The sequence below is a fragment of the Hypanus sabinus genome, chromosome 14 (assembly GCF_030144855.1).
Source record: "Hypanus sabinus isolate sHypSab1 chromosome 14, sHypSab1.hap1, whole genome shotgun sequence".
Taxonomy (NCBI): Eukaryota; Metazoa; Chordata; class Chondrichthyes; order Myliobatiformes; family Dasyatidae; genus Hypanus; species Hypanus sabinus.
The window spans coordinates 63,691,195-63,709,935 of NC_082719.1; the positions used below are offsets into that span (position 1 = coordinate 63,691,195).

At 40.1% G+C, this 18,741-nt stretch overlaps 1 protein-coding gene across 1 annotated transcript in view; it reads right to left on the bottom strand.

Moving 5' to 3' along the window:
- Window positions 1-18,741, bottom strand: part of rnf180a (ring finger protein 180a) — a 149,180-nt gene that overhangs the window by 95,468 nt on the left and 34,971 nt on the right. Inside the window, exons 4-5 of the mRNA XM_059989329.1 lie at window positions 14,244-14,368; window positions 11,956-12,051 (exon numbers count right to left, since the gene is read on the bottom strand). Coding sequence (XP_059845312.1) covers window positions 11,956-12,051; window positions 14,244-14,339 — 192 coding nt within the window. The 5' untranslated portion in view covers window positions 14,340-14,368. The remainder of the gene's footprint in view (window positions 1-11,955; window positions 12,052-14,243; window positions 14,369-18,741) is intronic.

Genomic DNA, 18,741 nt, shown 5'->3' on the forward strand with positions numbered 1-18,741 from the left:
TAATTTCTTTTAAATGCAGTTTACTTTGGCAAACCATAGCATAGGACTGAGCTTGCACATTTCATATAACTATCCATATGATCTCACTAGGATTCTCAAATGCAAGTTCACTGATGTGCTGGCAGACTAAGATGCTACATTCTTTAAAAAAAAATCAAATCAAACAAGAGTATCTGCAATCTGGCTACATACAGCAGGATCTTAACTGGCTTGCATTGAACAGGCATTAAATATGGTAAGGTGACTATTTTTTGGTAATGAATTGAAATAGAGGGCTTACCTCAGTGAAAAATCAAAAGGCTGGTGTTTAGCATATTGTGACAATAAAATAGATGATCAGGTGATTTTTATGGTTAATAAATTTATGGCAAAGTGAAAACTAATCCGTGACTAAAGATACTGAAACCTCTTCAGTCACGGAAGAACACAACAGGCATGTCTAAACTCTTATACAAATTATATGCTGAACATAACGCAGCAAAACTTTGGTAGTCAAGAAAAATAATTATTTACTGCTGTAGAAATTAGTACTCAGTGGAGAGTTAATGAAAGAACCTATAATGCTACAAGTTAGAACAGAACTACAAGTCAGGAGTCCTTCTTTAGTTACTAAAATAAACACAACAAAAAAAGGCAAATCTAAGAATAACAAAATTAGTACTTACTACTTCAGCTAAAATATGCAATTTAATCACTTTAGTGGTCTCCTGCTGATAACATTAACATCTTTTTTCTGGTCCATTTTCATTGTTAAACATTGCAAATTATTTTTTTAAATTTAGCATCGAAAAACCATTAAACAGACAAGATTTTATCTACTGCTCTACTTATTTACTGGATTCTACTTAAATGTTTCAAACTTAAGTTTAAAACGCTGTCCAAATACCTTTTCCAGGCTACTGAGGAAGATATTCCCTCTCCAATGGAGTGTCTCTGGACTCAAAATGTATATACTGGGAAACAAGCAAAAGAGACCTTTCTCCCCCAACCCCAAATGCTGTGTTACAGCACTGCGACATAAACATAAGAGATTCTGCAGATGTTGTGTCCTTTCCCCTCCACACCCTCCCCCCATCTTCTTGCGAGGAATCGGAAGCGAAGCAAGTGGGCAGGAGTCCGTGTCAGGAAAAGAGTAAGCCCTAGCCGGCCGGCCCTCCCGTCTATTCTGCTCTCCAGTGTTTGCTTGCTGAGGGAATCGGGCCTGCAGTCCTCGGTGTCGCCTGATGCCGGTGGCCGGAGGTGGGGACGTTGTAAGCGGTGTGTGAGGAAGGGGAAGCAAGGCGAGCGGGCAGGAGTCCGTGCCAGGAAAAAAGCAAGCCCTAGCCAGCCAACTCTCCTATCCATTCTGCTCTCCAATGGACATTAAATTGGACTACATCTGTGGCAACGAAATACTCGGTGGGAGTACAGAAATGGACGGAATCCCAGACGCCACCATTTAGCTGTTTATTTATGTAACAGATTTTCCCCCAAGCCATCAGACTACCAACCTACTGCCCTCTGCTGTGCCTATTGTCTTGTTTATTATTTATTGTAATGCCTGCACTGTTCTGTGTACTTTATGCAATCCTGGGTAGGTCTGTAGTCGAGTATAGTTTTTGTGTTGGTTTACGTAGTTCAGTGTAGTTTTTGTATTGTTCATGGAGCACCATGGTCCTGAAAAACATTGTCTCATTTTTACTGTGTACTGTACTAGCAGTTATGGTCGAAATGACAATAAAAAGTGACTTGACTTGACTTATTCTGGGTTCTGTCCCCTTCCTTTCCACTCTTGATTATCACCCAAAATGCCGACCGTTGGTTTCTCTTCATAGATAAAGTCATATAGTCATAGCAAAGTACACCACATAAACTAGACCCTTCAGCCCATCTAGTCTGTGCCACACCATTTAAACTGCCTAGTCTTATGGACCTGCACCCAGACCATAGTTGTCCAAACCCCTGCCAACATGTACCTATACAAACTTCTCTTAAGCATTGAAATTGAGCCCACATGCACCTCTTGCACTGGCAGCCCATTCCACACTCTTGCGACTCTCTGAGTGAGAGAAGTTTCCCCTCATATTCCCCTTAAACTTTTCACCTTTCATTCTTAACACACGATCTCTAGTTCTAGTCTCACCCAAGCTGAGGGGAAAGAAAAATTTTGATAGGTAAATGTATGAGAGGGGCTTGGAGGGAAAGCACATTATATATATATATAATATGAAATATTTTGTGGTAGATTTCCATAAGACCATAAGGTATAGGAGCAAATTAGGCCATTTGGCCCATCGTCTGCTCCACCATTTCACCATAGCTGATCCAATTTTTCTCTCAGCGCCACTCTTCTGCCTTTTCCTTGTATCTTTGTGAGTAGAGTTAAGAGACTGCAAGGGTAAAAAAACTATTATGGGAATCAATAAAGGCCTCTAAATAGCAGCCAAGATGTGGGATTGAGATTGCAAAGGGAGCTGGAAAAGGCATGTAATAAGGGTAATGTCACAATTGTAATGGGGGACTTCAAAAAGATAATGGGGGATTGGGAAAATCAGGTTGGTGGTAGATCGCAAGAGAGGGAATTTGTTGAGTGCCTATGAGATGGCTTTTTAGAGCAGCTTGTGCTTAAGCCTACTCAGGGAAAGGCTATCTTAGATTAGGTGTTGTGTAATAATCCAGATTTTATTAGTCAGCTGAATCTAAAGGAACCCCTAGGAGGCAGTGATCACGATGGGATTGAATTCATACTGCAATTTGAGAGGGAGAAACACAACTCCCATGTATCAGTATGGCAATGGAATAAAGGGTATTAAAGAGGCATGAGAGAGGAGCTTGTCCAGGTGGATTGGAGGGGTATACTGGCTGGGATGACAGCAGAACAGAGGTGACTGAAGTTTCTGGGAATAGTTTACAAGTCGCAGGATAAATATGTCACAGAAGAAGTTCTCAAACGGCAGAGCTAGATAACCATGGCTGACAAGGTAAGTTAAGGATTGCATAAAAGCCAAGGAAACAACATATAAGGAAGCAAAAGTGAGTCAGGAAGTGGGATGATTGGGAAGCTTTTATCATCCTACAAAAGACAACCAAAAAACTATAAGAAGGGAAAAGATGAAATATGAGGGCAAACTAGCTGATAATATAAAGCAGGATACCAAAAGATCTTTTCAGTTATATAAAGAATAAAGGGAGGTGAGAGTTGATATTGAATCACTGGAAAATGATGCTGTTGAGGTGGTAATAGAGGACAAAGAAATGGGAAATGAACTTAATAAGTACTTTGCTTCAGTCTTCACTGTGGAAGACACTAGCAGTCTGCTAGAGGTTTGTGAGTGTTAGGGAGCAGGAATGAGTGTCATTGCTATTACAAAGGAAAAAGTGGTAGACAAACTGAAAGGTCTTAGGGTGGCTAAGTCACCTGGACCAGTTAGACTACATTCCACAGACCTGCAAGTGGATGCTGAAGAGATAACAGATGCATTGTTCATGATCTATCGCCACAACAGGTCAACGGCAGATACAATCTCAATGGCTCTTCACATGGCCTTAGTCCACCTGGACAACACAAACTCCTATATCAGGATGCTGTTCATCGACTACAGATAAGCTTTTAATACCATCATTCCCACAATCCTGATTGAGAAGTTACAGAACCTGGGCCTCTGTACATCCCTCTGCAATTGGATCCTCGACTTCCTAACCGGAAGACCACTATCTGTGCAGATTGGTGAGAACATCTCCTCCTCGCTGACTATCAAAATTGGTGCACCTCAGGGGTGTGTGCTTAGCTCTACTCTCTATCTACCCATGACTGTGTGGCTAAGCATAGCTCAAATACCATCTATAAATTTGCTGATGATACAACCTTTGTTAGTAGAATCTCAGATGGAGATGAGAGGGCATAGAGGAGTGAGATATGCCAACTAGTGGAGTTGTGTCGCAGCAACAACCTGGCACTTAATGTCAGTAAGACGAAAGAACTGATTGTGAACTTCGGGAAGAGTAAGACGAAGGTACCTCGTAAAGGGTCTTTTGTGTCCTTATGCAAAACTCCCAGAAGGTTAATTTACAGATTGAGTATGTTGTAAAGAAGGCAAATGCAATGTTGGCATTTATTTCAAGGGGAATAGAATATAAAAACAAGCAGATAATGCTGAAGCTTTATAAGGCGCTAGTCAGGGTTGTCAACAATTTTGGGTGCCATATCTCAGAAAGGATGTATTGTCATTGGAGAGAGTCCAGAGGTGGTTCACGAGGATGAATCTGGGAACGAAGGGGTTAACAAATGAAGTGTGTTTGGAAACTGTGGCCTGTACTCACTGGAACATGGGGATCTCATTGAAACCTACAGAGTGTTAAACGAACTAGATAAAGTGGATGTGAAGAGGATGTTTCCTCTGGTGGGGTATCCAGAACTAGCGGGCACAGCTTCAAAATTGAGGTGCGACCTTTTAAAACAGAAGTATAGAAGATATTTTTTAGCCAAAGAGTGGTGAATCTGTGGAATGCTCTGCCACAGTCTGTGGTGGGGACCAAGTACATGGGTATATTCAAAGTGTAAGTTGATGTATTCCTGAGCGAGGCATCGAGTGATGTGGTGAGAGAGCAGGTGTATGGGGTTGAATGGGATCCAGGATCAGCCAAATGGCAGAGCAGACTCGATGGGATGAATGACCTAATTCTGCTCCTATGTCATAAGGTCTTATCCCTTCATGCCCTGGCCAATCAATAACCTATCAATCTCTGCCTTAAATATGCATAAAGACTTGGCCTCCACAGCTGTATGTGGCAAAGAATTCCACAGATTCACCACTCTCTGGCTAAAGGAATTCCTCCTCACCTCTATTCTAACAGGACACCCTTCCATTCTGAGGCTCTGTCTTCCGGTCTTAGACTCTCCCACCATAGGAAACAACCTCTCTACATCCACTCTGTTAAGGCCTTTCTCAATTTGATAGGTTTCAATGAGGTCAACCCTCATTATTCTGAATTCTAGTGAATATGGGCCCAGAGCCATCAATCATTCTTCATATGACAAGCCACTCAATCCTAAAATGATTTTTCTGAACCTCCTTTGAACCCTCTCCAGTTTCAGCACATCCTTTTTAAGATAAGGAGCCCAGACCTGCTCACAATACTCTAAATGAGGCCTCAACTGTGCTTTATAAAGCTTCAACACTTACATCCTAGCTTTTATATTCTAGTTCTCTGGAAATGAATGCACATTCATGTGCCTTCCTCCCCACTAACTCAACCTGCAAATTAACCTTTAGGGAATCCTGTACAATGACTCTCAAGTCACTTTGCACCTCAGTTTTTTGTATTTTCTCTCCAATTAGAAAGTAGTCAACCCTTTCATTTCTTCTTCCAAAGTGTGTGACCATACACTTCCCAACACAGTATTCCATCTGGCATTACCTTGCCCATTCTCCTAATTTAAGTCATTCTGTAGCCTCTCTACTTCCTCAAAACTACTCGTCCCTCCACATACCTTCATATCATCTGCAAACTATGCAATAAAGCCATCAATTCCATCATCCAAATCATTGACATATAATGTAAAAAGAAACAGTCTCAACACAGTCCCCTGTGGTACACCACTAGCCACCAGCATCCAGTCAGAAAAGGCTCCCTTTATTCTCACTCTTTCCTGGAATAACACGGGCTCATAGCTTGTTAAGCAGCCTCAAATGTGGCACTTTGTCAAAGGCCTTCTGAAAATCCAAGTACATAACATCAACTGATTCTCCTTAATCTATCCTGCTTGTTACTTCTTCAAGGAACTCCAACAAATTTTTCAGGCAAGATCGTCCCTTGAGGAAACATGCTGACCATGGCCTATTTTATCATGTGTCTACAAATACCTTGAGATCTCATCCTTAATAATCGACTCCAACATCTTCCCAACCACTGAGGTCAGACTAACTGGCCTATAGTTTCCTTTTTTCTGCCTATCTCTCTTCTTGAAGAGTGGAGTGACATTTGCAAATTACTCATCTTCCAGAATCATTCTAGAATCTAGTGATTCTTGAAAGGTCTCCTCAGCCACTGCTTTCAGAACTCTGGGATCAACATCATTTGTTCTAGGTGACTTAGCTAGCTTAAGACCTTTCAGTTTCCCAAGGACTTTCTCTCTGGTTATGGTAACTTCACACACTTCATGCCCCCTGACACCTGGAACTTCCACCATACTGCTAGTGTCTTCCACAGTAAAGACTGATACAACACACTTATTCAGTTCATTGGTTATTTCATGGTCCCCCAATTACCACCTCTCCAGCACTGTTTTCCAGTGGTCCAATATCCACCCTCACCTCTCTTTTACATTTTTAGATAAGGTGTCAGGTACAGTTAGATGGGACAAGGCAGATGAAGTTGGCATGAACCGGATGGGCTGAAGGACCTGTTTCTGTGTTATAGTATTATAAATTTAACACTAACTTCATCAGTTTTTAGTGGCAGAGCCTTATTTATATGATCAAACTACCATCTGTTGGTGTACTTTGGTTTGAAAGGTTTTCTGGTTTTTATCTTGCTGCAGTTACACAGCCAGCAGAAATGTTGCCTCACAATTCCAGTAATCCAGTTCAATCCTGACCTCAGGTGCTTTGTGAAGTGCATGCGTTCTTCCTGTGTTCCAATTTCCTTCCATATCCCAAAGACATAGATTAGTGGGCTAACTTGACACTGTAAATTATCACTAGTATGTAGGTGAGTGGCAATGCCTGGGCAATGTTGAAGGGAATAAAAAGGGTTAAGCATAGGATTAATGTAAATGGGTGCTTGATGGTTGGACTTAGTGGACTAAAGAGACTTTCTATGCTGCTTAATTCTATGACTCTATGGATTCAATAGTTAAATTCACATAAGCACAACATAAAGTATGTGATTTGTTCTCTAAAAATCCAAGTGAAGGATTTTACAGAATAAAATGTCAGCCATTACTTACAATTTATAAAAAGATACATAACTGAGCGGAACTGCAACATGTAGTCTCAGGCAGTCTGTAAGTGTATGGTTCATGAATATCATTACGAGTGTAAAGGGGGTTTCTTCTTTTTTCTTTGTTACTGTGTATGTAGTCAAAATGGCTTCTTTCTTTTGTTAAAACCAGGAATGCTTCTTTGTTGCGAGAGTGCTGGAAGCTTGTTTTGGTTAAAATTTACTGATAACGAGAATTGTATTCCTTTGTAAACCAATTGGGATTAATGTTGTTCTTTCTTCTGAGTCTGTAAGCTATTGTTGGCGGGCTTTTGGGGAGATCGGCGCGAGGGGGTGAGAGAGAGAGAGGGTGCAATGCTGTAAGCTGGGCGAGGAACGGACCCCAAGCGGGGGTCCGAGGCCAGAAGGTACTCTGAGGAGAGGAGATGAAGCTAGATGTGCGTGGTTGACCACTTCGGATGGTCCTAAGCTGCAAGTCGAGGAGTTCGGAGGGGATCGAATGGTGGCCAGAAGACTTCAGTAATTGAGCTCCAATGGTTGTGCTTAGTGGTTTGGACTTTGATAAGTTTGGAGCCTTTTCTTTATTTTTTTTCCTTCATATATACTGTATCATTATTAATCACTTAGTTATAGTAACCTTTATAAATTGTACTCATTTAATCGCATATGGTGTACTGTCTGTTTTATAACCGTTATTGGAAGCATTTACCCTTGACGACATTGAGGACACTGGAGATTTGGGGTACCGCTGCCAGTGATTATCAAGACAACAGTTGTTGGTCAGTGAAAATAGAGTTCTTAGAGGCAAAAGTGTCTGTGTATGTAATCAAAATGGCTTCTTTGTTTTGTTAAAAGCAGGAATGCTTCTTTGTTGCAAGAGAGTGCTGGAAGCTTGTTTGGGTTAAAATTTACTGATAACGAGAATTGTATTCCTTTGTAAACCAATTGGGATTAATGTTGTTCTTTCTTCTGAGTCTGTAAACTATTGTTGGCGGGCTTTTGGGGAGATCGGCGCGAGGGGGAAGTATCTGAGGGTGAGACCCTCTTTGTGGATGCTGCAAAATACCACAAGGGAGGGGAGTTGACTGCTGAAGACACCTCAGAGAGAGAGAGGTTGCGGCGACTGACCCGTGAAGCCATGGAAGACGTAGGCAGCGTGTGTGTGGATTATATTGCGCTGAAGAGGCGCACTGTCAGTGACCAGAATATGGCCCTGAGGGCCGAAGAGGCGATGGCCTATCTGAGTGGTGCGAAGCAGTTTAAGGTGCAGGATCTGAGGAGTGGATGTTGCCAGATCCCGGACGAGCCCCCACAATGTAACCCCCGGGTCGCCTCAGGCTCGCTCAGCTCGTTCTCGTCTAGGGGGAGCAGCCTTCGGCCCCACCAAACTGGGTAATCAGCTGGTGTGGATGTTGTGTGATGTCCCTGCCTCGCCCAAAAACAGACAGTACACCATATGAGATTAAATGAGTACAATTTATAAAGGTTACTATAACTAAGTGATTAATAACGATACAGTCTATATGAAGAAAAAAAATAAAGAAAAGGCACCAAACTTATCAAAGTCCAAACCACTTTGTGCACAACCGTTGGAGCTCAATTACTGAAGTCTTCTGGCCACCATTCGATCCCCTCCGAACTCCTCGACTCGCAGCTTAGGACCATCCGAAGTAGTCAACCAAGCACGTCTAGCTTCATCTCCTCTTCTTGGAGTACCTCCTGGCCTCGGACCCCCGCTTGGGGTCCGTTCCTCACCCAGCTTACAGCATCGTGCCCTCTCTCTCTCACCCCCTCGCGCCGATCTCCCCAAAAGCCCGCCAACAATAGCTTACAGACTCAGAAGAAAGAACAACATTAATCCCAATTGGTTTACAAAGGAATACAATTCTCGTTATCAGTAAATTTTAACCAAAACAAGCTTCCAGCACTCTCGCAACAAAGAAGCATTCCTGCTTTTAACAAAACAAAGAAGCCATTTTGATTACATACACAGTAACAAAGAAAAAAGAAGAAACCCCCTTTACACTAGCAATAATAGTAACGATTCTGCATGTAAAGCTTTTATATCGTGCATTATGACAACATCATTAAATTGTTCTCTCATGCCAGAGTACAGTGTTCTTAAATGAATCAAGGAGAAAGTACCATCTGAAGCTGTATTATCATCACTCCCTTTGGTCTGTTGCAATTAATGGATGAAGTCAGTGTTCTAGAATCATGAAAATTTACAGCACTTATGCCTGTTCTGGTCAGCCAACTAAAAATCAAACTAACGTCAGATTAGGGTGTAGAGTTGTTATTTTTCTCAATTTGTGCATCATTAGCATCCCTAGTTGCCCTCAGGGAGTTGGTGTTCAGTCAATTATTACAGTGCTTCTGGTGAACAGTCTGTTGGCTGGCTTTCTAGTCAAAGGGTCTCATACCATTGAATATCATGGGTAAGTGGTCAGTCTCTCTGTTGTTTGCTAGGCACTTCTGAGGCATTTCTATTACCTCATAACTGAATAAAATCTCAATTTTGTGGCACATAGAGACAGTTTGATATTTGTGGAAACGTGAATGGAACTGAACAATGTCCAATCAACAGTGGACATCCCTGTTTCTAACCTTTTAATATAAATTCACCTTTGAAGCTGCTGAATATCCTGAATATAGGAGACTTCCCAAGGAACCCCAGAAAATAAGTCCTGAGACTTGATAATTGATCTCCAACAGCTGAGAGATTGATTTCCAACATTTGGAGAGTTCTCTATGGACATTTACAGCAATTTGTTTTTGGACTAGAACGTTTTCTCTTCGATGCCCATCGATTTCAATTTTACCAGGACTTATTGAAATCTCACTTCGTCAAATGCTGCCTTAATTTCACAGACAAGCAATCTCACATCAACTCTGAGATTTATCCCTTTAGTTCATGTTTGGATTAAAGCTGTAGCAAGATCAGCTACTGAATGGTCCTGGGAAAATTTGTATTGGGCATTGGTGAACAAGTTATTGGCAAGTAGTGTCACTGAATAGCACTGTCAACAGCACCAATTGTCATTTTGTTGATAAATAAGACCAAACTGATAATTGGATGCACTGATTTGTTCTATTTTTGTGGCTCTTATGCAACTTAGCAATTGTCATGTGGACATTACAATGAAGGAAATCTATGGCTAGAAGCACAGTTAGTTTTGAAGTACACATCCTCAGTAACACAGCTGGATTGTTTTATGGTCTCACACATTTCTCTGTCTGGAGCTAGACTTCCACTGTTTTTTGGCAGAAGAAAACATTTCTTAACTCCCCTCCAACCTTTCTACTAATTAATAAATTAATGTAGGGTGAAGAGTCTGTTCCTATGCTGTACTCCACTATTGACTCCACACTGAAGGGAAACAAGTCATCATCTTCTCACTTTTTAATTAACAGTCCTTCAGTACAAAGACTATAATGAAAGAGATTTGAAAAATCCTACACAGCTTCGAAATGTTTCCACTTCTTTTAAAGAACTTGGAATATGTTATACACTGGCTCAGCAATTTAGCCACTCTTAAAAATCCTGGAAACCTTAATAAATCATTATTCCATAATGTTTGTTACTTAGATTACTTAATTTTCTTTCTCTTTAAAAATGAATGTCATAATTGTCTTTCTCTTTCTGAAGACAGAATGCAAAACATTTATTTAAAAATAAACATCTATTTTGGAGCCACACATTGTCTCCTGATCTGATCTCTAAATGAACCTACTTCTTTTGTTCACTTTCTTTGAATACCTGTGAATACTAATAGAATCGCTTTATCCTTACTCTTTATAATTTCTCCTCAGCATTTTCAAGACTCTTCCATATTTTCCACAGTTTTGAACTCTCTAAATTGTATATTATCCTCTCTTTATTGCCTTAACCTAACATTGTATGTAGCTCAAAATCCATGGCATGTAGATTTGGGATTCTGTTTGTTGAGGACGTATTTGACCTAAATTCTCATCAAACCCTCCATAAATTACTCTTATTTAAGAAGCTGTTTCCAATCCCTTTTTGCTGAATCAAGTACAATTCTGGTAAATTTGACCGTATTCTAACTTAAAGCTGAAATACATTCTAAAAGCTTAATTCATAGTTGGTGTTATTGTAGTTGAAGCGTGATACAACCAAAATATAATAATTGATATGCATTTGCTTGTGTATGCATATATGTATATCTTACACTTTACAATAGAGCAGTAAATAAAACTGACTACAAAGTTCAGAAATCTTGCTTGCTGTATTCAATTTCTTGTTAGTTCAATTTTGTGAAAATGGCATTTGCACATGATTTGTTAGATTTAATTCAATGATAGGCCCACCATTGGTCAGAGTTGACCATGGATATTGTGTCCTAGCTGACTTTGTGATACACAAGCTAGTATGCAAGCCAGGGTAGTAGGAGACGGAGAGTAAGCTGTTGCCTATGACGCAGGCTGCCCCTCACCACCCAGCTGAAGGCAGAACAGAGACCGATACAGTTCGATACCGACCAATATACCAAAAGCATCACAGGGGTTCCCAGTCAGAGTTGAACTCAACGTAGGACTGCCTTAGGGACTCCAGCTCTGGGTTTTTCCTCAGGGTTTACTCCCGAAGCCTTTCCCATGGGTGGAAGGGAGCAGGGGTTTGAGATCAGAGTTTCCCTTCTCCTACATTAGCTGCCAACCACAGATGATGAGCCCCATCTGCCCATAACAACTGGTTTTAAAGCACTAGTAATCAGCATTTGCCCTTTGATTTATCAATAGAAACGGTTCCACTGGGCTCACAATAGTTAAACTGCATGTGAAGGTCAGGAGCTGGACTTAGTTGCCAGAGGCTATTTGAAACACACTTTATTAAGAGCATTTAATAGGTAGTGAACTTATCCCCACTACCTCCCCAGCTGTGACAACCTTACTTTAAAGAACATGAACCCATTTCTGACTGATTGTTCCATCCAAAGCAGGAACCAATTCCCCAAATGCTGAGTGTTCCATGACTTTTGCAATACATGTCATTTTCATTTTATAATTATTTACCTTTTCTATTTCTTTTTGTATCCACTCTGGAATAGCCTCTAACTTTACATGCCATACGGTACAGTTGACTTGTGCAGTTGATTCCTCAGCAGCATCCTAAGATAAAGAACAATTAGATCTACAATAAAGATGATTCAAGCCACATCATAATACAGAAGGGGAGAAAATATATACCAAACAGCAGTTTGAAGAATCTATAACATATTATGTCTGTCACATATGTCATATAATTAGGAATGGAACTGGTAATATTTTCTCTCCTAACCATTCTCCACCTCTGGTTTTGTAAACTAAAGAGGCAGCTGCAAACCCATAAATGTGAAAAGGAACAACTTGAAGACAAAAACATGTTCTAACACGGTGAATGAGGGAGGGAGGGAGGGAGGGAGGGAGGGAGGGAAGAAATGAAATGAAATTAGAAAATGCTTGTCTGTTACAGAGTAGAAATGGACTGCAGTTCTAGAACTGCTGAAAGCAGGACAGAAGAATCAGACACTCCAAGAGCTCAGCAAGATGAGTTAGAAGTAAACATAGAATCTTAAACCATGGAAGGCTGCTGCTTAGCCCATACTATCTATGTTTTTTGTAAAATAGCCAAAATCCACATATAAGCACTTAGTTCTTTGAATGGTCATGAATCTTCAAGTACACATCCTAGTATTGTTTAAAAGCAATGAGGACTTATCCTCGATGTTTTTTCTAACAGCAGTTAGCTGGATTACTTGTACTCCCCTTCAGCTGATCTCTGATCCTACTAATAATTATTTTAACCTTATGTTGTCTATTTTTGTGCCACTCTGTTAAAGGAAATACTAGTCTATCCAGACTCTTCATAATTTTTATGTATGTCAATGATGTCTCCCCATGGTCTTCTCTTCCAAAGGAAACAATGTTAGTTTATCCATTTTTCATTCATGGTTACAACCAAGCAACTTAACTCTTAATAAAGAAAAACATTCAGTATGCTTTATGAAGCAAATAATGATCTGTCCTGCTATCTTTAAGGACACATGCACACATCCTGCAACAATTGTCTTTTTCCTCACACCACTCTATTTTTTCCCCATTTATAATTTAACCAATTGCTTTTATCACCTTGCCAAATGCCTTTGTGGATTAAACTCCATTTGCCATTTTTTTTGCCCAACTATAATTATTTGGACTATAAGTACTTGGTTTATCCTTTCCTCCCATTTTGAATAATAGTACAACAGCAGCATTCTCCAGCTTGGCACCAGATCTGATTAAGTTGTAGTCAGTATCTTGCACCTTACTTCCCTGCTTTTTTTTTAGACAACCTGGGCTGTATTTAATCCAGTGCTTGGATTTTATCTATTTTCAAAAATAACATTTTGTTTTAATACTTACTCCTTTACCATACTTATCTTACCTAATATTTTAACACATGTTCCTTGGCATCATCTCCCTTCTTCTGACAGAAAGAATCATTAAGAAACTTACCCACATACTCCACCTCTGTCTTTTTAAGTTACCTTTTAGATCCTTGTGCTACTCATTCCTTAGTTATTCTCTTGCTCTTTAAGCATTGGTAAAAGATCTTTGGCTTGTTTGATTCATTGACAATACCTGTATACTCCCATATGTTTTGTTGCTTTTCTAATTTCTCTGTCATGATTTTAATACTCTTCCAGGCTTTGTGATATGCTCTTTCCCTATTTTGATCTATCGTACCTTGAATGTACTTTGTCATCCAGTGTACTCTTGACTTGGTAACCCCAAGCTTTATCACTGTGGGAATGATTACCATGCACACCTTGAGTATCTCCTATTGTTTCAAGAATAATTTGTCTCTAAGTATTTGCTTTCAATCTACTTTTGGTAAATCAATTCCTAGCTGAATAAAATTGGCCTTACCCCAATTTAGAAACATTACCCTTATCCCATTACTGTCCTCTTCCATAACTATGTTAAATCTAACTCAATTCTGATAACAAACACAAAGGTGCTAACCCACTGTTAATCCTTCCACCTACGCAGCTTCATAAGAAATGAGAGCAGGAGGAGGCCAATTCGCTCTTTAAGTCGGCTTCAATATTCAACAAGGTCATGGTTAATTTCCCACCTCAACAGCATTTATTTGTTCTATCTCCATCAGCCTTTATCCAAAACCCTACTGATTTCAAGCTTGAGTGAAATGAATGGCTGAGCTACAAAAAGGTAGAAAGAAGTCACACAACACTGAAACCTGAATTTCTAGAACTATGTTTATTCCACAAAATTAAGAAATACATCATTTATGTCAGCAAACGATCAAACATGAACAATACCTGCATTTTTGATTTTTGAATCCCCTGTGGAAGGGACAAACTATCAGCATTCAATACAAATCTTCGACATTTCCAGCAATGTAGTATACCTTCCATTTCTGAATTCTCAGTGGATCCTCACATGTCTGTAAGAGAATGTGCATGAAACAAAGATTAACCTTATTTGTCACATATATATCAAAATATACAGTGAAATGTTACATTTGTATTAATGACCATCACAGTAATTGGTAAAAAATGATATAAAATCCTTATAAAGAAGTAACATACAATTGGAAGATGTAGAATCCTTGTGGGTAGAGTTAAGAAACTGCCATGGTAAAAAGACCCTGATGAGAGTTATGTACAGGCCCCCGAACAGTAGGAAGGATGTGGGATACAAATTACATTGGGAGATAGAAATTGCATATAAAAAGGGCAATGTCATGATAGTCATGAGATATTTCAAAATGCAGGTAGATTTGGTGAATGGAATTTGTAGAATGTTTAAGAGATGGATTTTTTAGACAAGATTGTGGTTGAGCCCATTAGGGTAAAGGCAATTCTGGATTGGATGTTGTGTAATTAACCCAATTTGGTTAGGGAGTTTAAGATAAAGGAACCTCCAGTAGGCAGTGATCACAATATGATAGAATTCACCCTGCTTTTTTTTTAACGTGTCACACCACAGTCAGCCATTCTTGTCTGGTGCAAGGTGTCAGGATTGGTCTTCTTTCTGATTAACCGGGTCACAATATGAACGTTCCTGACTCGACCCTTGTTTTTTTTTTTACGAGGCCAAGTGGCTAGCTCGACACTCAACCCGGCACAGATGGAAAGCGTGGCAAATCTTTCCTGACAAATCTGAACAAATTCTTTGAGGAAATAACAGGCACGATAGACAAAAAAAGAGTCAGTGAATGTTGTTTACTAGGATTTTCAGAAGGTCTTTGACAAGGCGCCACACGTGAGAGACTGCTTAACTAGATAAGAGCCAATGGTATTACGGGAAAGAAATGGGTATGAATAGAAGATTGGTTCACTGGCAAGAGGTAAAGAGTGAGAATAAAGGTGGTGTTTTCTGGTTGGCTGCCAGTGACATGGTGTTCTGCAGGGTGTGTGTTGGGACCGCTTCTTTTCACATTAAATGTTAATCATATGGATGAAGGAACTGATTACTTTGTGGTCAAATCTGCGGATGATATGAAGATAGGTGGAGGGGCAGGTAGTGTTGAGGAAGCAGGGAGCCTACAGATGGACTTACATAGATTGGGAAAATGGGCAAGAATGTGGCAGATGGAATATAATGTAGGGAAGTGTATAGCCAGGCACTTTGGTAGAAGGAATAAAGGCATAGACTATTTTCTAAGTGGGGAGAAAATTCAAAAATCGGAGGTGCAAAGGTACTTGGGAGTCCTTGTGCAGGATTCCCTAAAAGTGAATTTGCAGGTTGAGTCGGTGGTAAAGAAAGTAAATGCAATGTTAGGACTGGAATATAAAAGCAGTGATGTAACGCTGAGGCTTTATAAGGCATTAGTCAGACTGCACTTGCAGTATTTAGGCCCTTATTTAAAAAAAAAGATGTGTTGGCATTGGAGAGGGTCCAGAGGAGGTTAATGAGTATGAACCCAGGAATTAAAGGGTTAATGTATGAGGAACATTTGATGGCTCAGGGCCTGTACTTGCTGGAGTTTAGAAAAATGAGGAGTGATCTCCTTGAACCCTATTGAATATTGAAATGCCCAGATAAAGCGGATATGGAGAGGATGTTTCCTGTAGGGGGAGAATCTAGGATAGAGAGTACAACCTCAAGATAGAGATAAGGAGCACGAGGAGGGTAGGGAAGCTGGGGAAGTCAGTGCCACAGACGGTATGGAGACCAAGTCACTGGGTATATTTAAATGGAGATTGATAGGTTGTTGATCAGTCAGGGTGTCAAAGATCACAGGGAGGAGAATAGTGTGAAGAGGGATAATAAATCAACCGTGATGGTATGACAGAGCAGACTCGATGGACCGAATGGCAGAATTCTGCTCCTATGTCCTGTGGTCAGATAGTCCGAGCATGTGTTGCAGGCAGCCTACAAGTGTCACCATACTTCCAGCACCAATGTAACCTGCCCACAATTTACTAACCTTAACCCAGGTGTCTTTGGAACATGGGAGGACACCGGAGCGCCCGGAGGAATCTCACCAATCACAGGGAGAACGTACAAACTCCTTACAGATATCAGCAGGAACAGAACTCTGATCTTCTAATCATTAGCACTCTAAAGTGTTACGCTAACAATTACGCTACTGTGCTGTACCATACAAGTAAAAGTCATTAAAAGCAATTAAAGAGCAGAGCTTAAATTGAAACTTGCAAATATGAAAAACCCTGAGCTGCATTAAACCAAATCAGAACACTAATTCTGATGAAAACATACATATTTGAAATGCCTGAAAAATTCTAATACATATTGTTGGAATTTACGAGACATTCCTAGTACCAGTAAAGTTGGGTAAAGTGAAAAAAAATTGTGAACTACAAGTTACGTACACTTGGAATTCATATTTTGCAGAACATTTATGATTAACAATATGTGACTTGGTACATCTATGAGGCTTACTTTTGCTACAATGTACATTATGCTACAAGCCACATTATGTTACTGCAGTCAAAAATCGCTGGGAAAGCCATTATTTAAAGCAGTGTGGCTTTTAAAAAACTCTAATGTCAGGAATAAGCTCAAAATAACTTTGAAAACAAAAATGGAATATATAATACTCTTTTACACCCCACAACTCTCACTATCGACTCTATTATATTCTCAACACATCAACGTATCATAAAATTCAGAACTTAATTATTTTCAGTATTTACTGTCTGTCCATGGAAAGAGCAATTATTAAACATGAATTCATCCTTACTATGTTAATAATCTGGACCTAGTCCATTGCAGCATTTTTCCATTGTTAACAATGGTTTCAAATGGTTCCCTGGCACAGTTTCAAAGGCTTTAAAAAAAAAGATAAAATTAATTATTGGCAGTTCCAACTCAGCACTATTTGGATCCCTCATGTCAAGTTGCTATGTTTCAGAAACAGCAGGTGCTAGTAGTTCAATTTCCCACATTAACAGCACCTTTCTTCATAGCTCTTATCTTGGCAAAATGGTCCTAAACATGTTACGCCATAATAAGATCTCCATTCTTTCAGCTGCTTGGGGTTTAAGAAGAATTGGCAGAGCCCTTTCAGGGGCAGAGGGACCTACGCAGTCTGCTTAAGAACAATACGTAAAGGAGGCAGCCTCCTTCTCCCATAGGAACTCACAGCAGGATATTGCTAAGGAAATGACCGTAGAAGGCATGAGCGAACTTTTACAAATACCTGCATTTTTAGAGGTACCCACTTTGCCTGTAAAGCTCTGCTGCTCACTGCTGCATTACAGAAGTCACAACAAGTGTCACAAACAGTATATCTTAGCAGAAATAGGTTGCAAGGATCTTAAAGCAAGATTTCTGACAGTGAAGAGGACTTAACCTCAGTACACTACAGGCACAACTTGGTCATGTCGAGTTTATTGTCATGTCACAAACACGGTGAGGTACAGGTATAACAAAAACTTGCTTTCAGCAACTTCACAGGCATATAGGTTCAGACAACAACACAAAACCTAAATATACAAGACAATGTAGAGAAAAAAAATGACTAATTAAAAAAAAGACATTAATGCAAGAAAAACACAATCAGAGAAAAGTTCATAATCATGTAGGAGGTAGTCTGTAGTGTTCCATTGCTCAGGCAGAGTTAGGATTGTGCAGGTCAGCTCATTCTGGTTTCCCCATTCCTTTCTGGTCCCGATTAAGAGACTCTGCCTGAAATGTCGACTGGTTATTCCCCTGATGCTGATTGAGTTTCAACCTCCTGGGAGTGCGCATCATGATCCCAGCACATATCCTACACAGTCAGGAAAGCTCACCAACTCTTCATTCTGAGGATGCTGAAGAGAGCCGGACTTTGCACATCCATACTCACATCATTCCTCAGATATGGAGTGGAGAACATCCTAACAAGCTGCATGACTGTGTGGCATGAAAACTGCACTGTGGTGGACAGGAAGGTTCTAGAACGGGTAGATAAAACTGCCCAAACCATCACCGGCACCATCATCAAGGACATATGTACAGAAAGGTGCCGGACAAGGGTCAGTAACATCATGAAGGATCCCACAAACCTTTCTCATGATCTGTTTGGCCCAATCCCATCAGGGAGGAAGGCTATGCAGCATCTACACCAGGACCACCAGACTCAGAAATAGTTACTTTCCCCAAGCAGTAAGGAAGATCAACACCTCCACTCACTAATGATGTACCACTAATCCACCATGATGTACCACTAAGTCCATCACTACCTTAGTATTTCCTGTCAGTCAGCGTATGTACAGCCTTGTGTCACTTTATTGTCATACAATCAGTTTATGTATATAAGCTATCTTATGTACTTTTATTTTGTGTTTTTTTTATTATTATTGTATT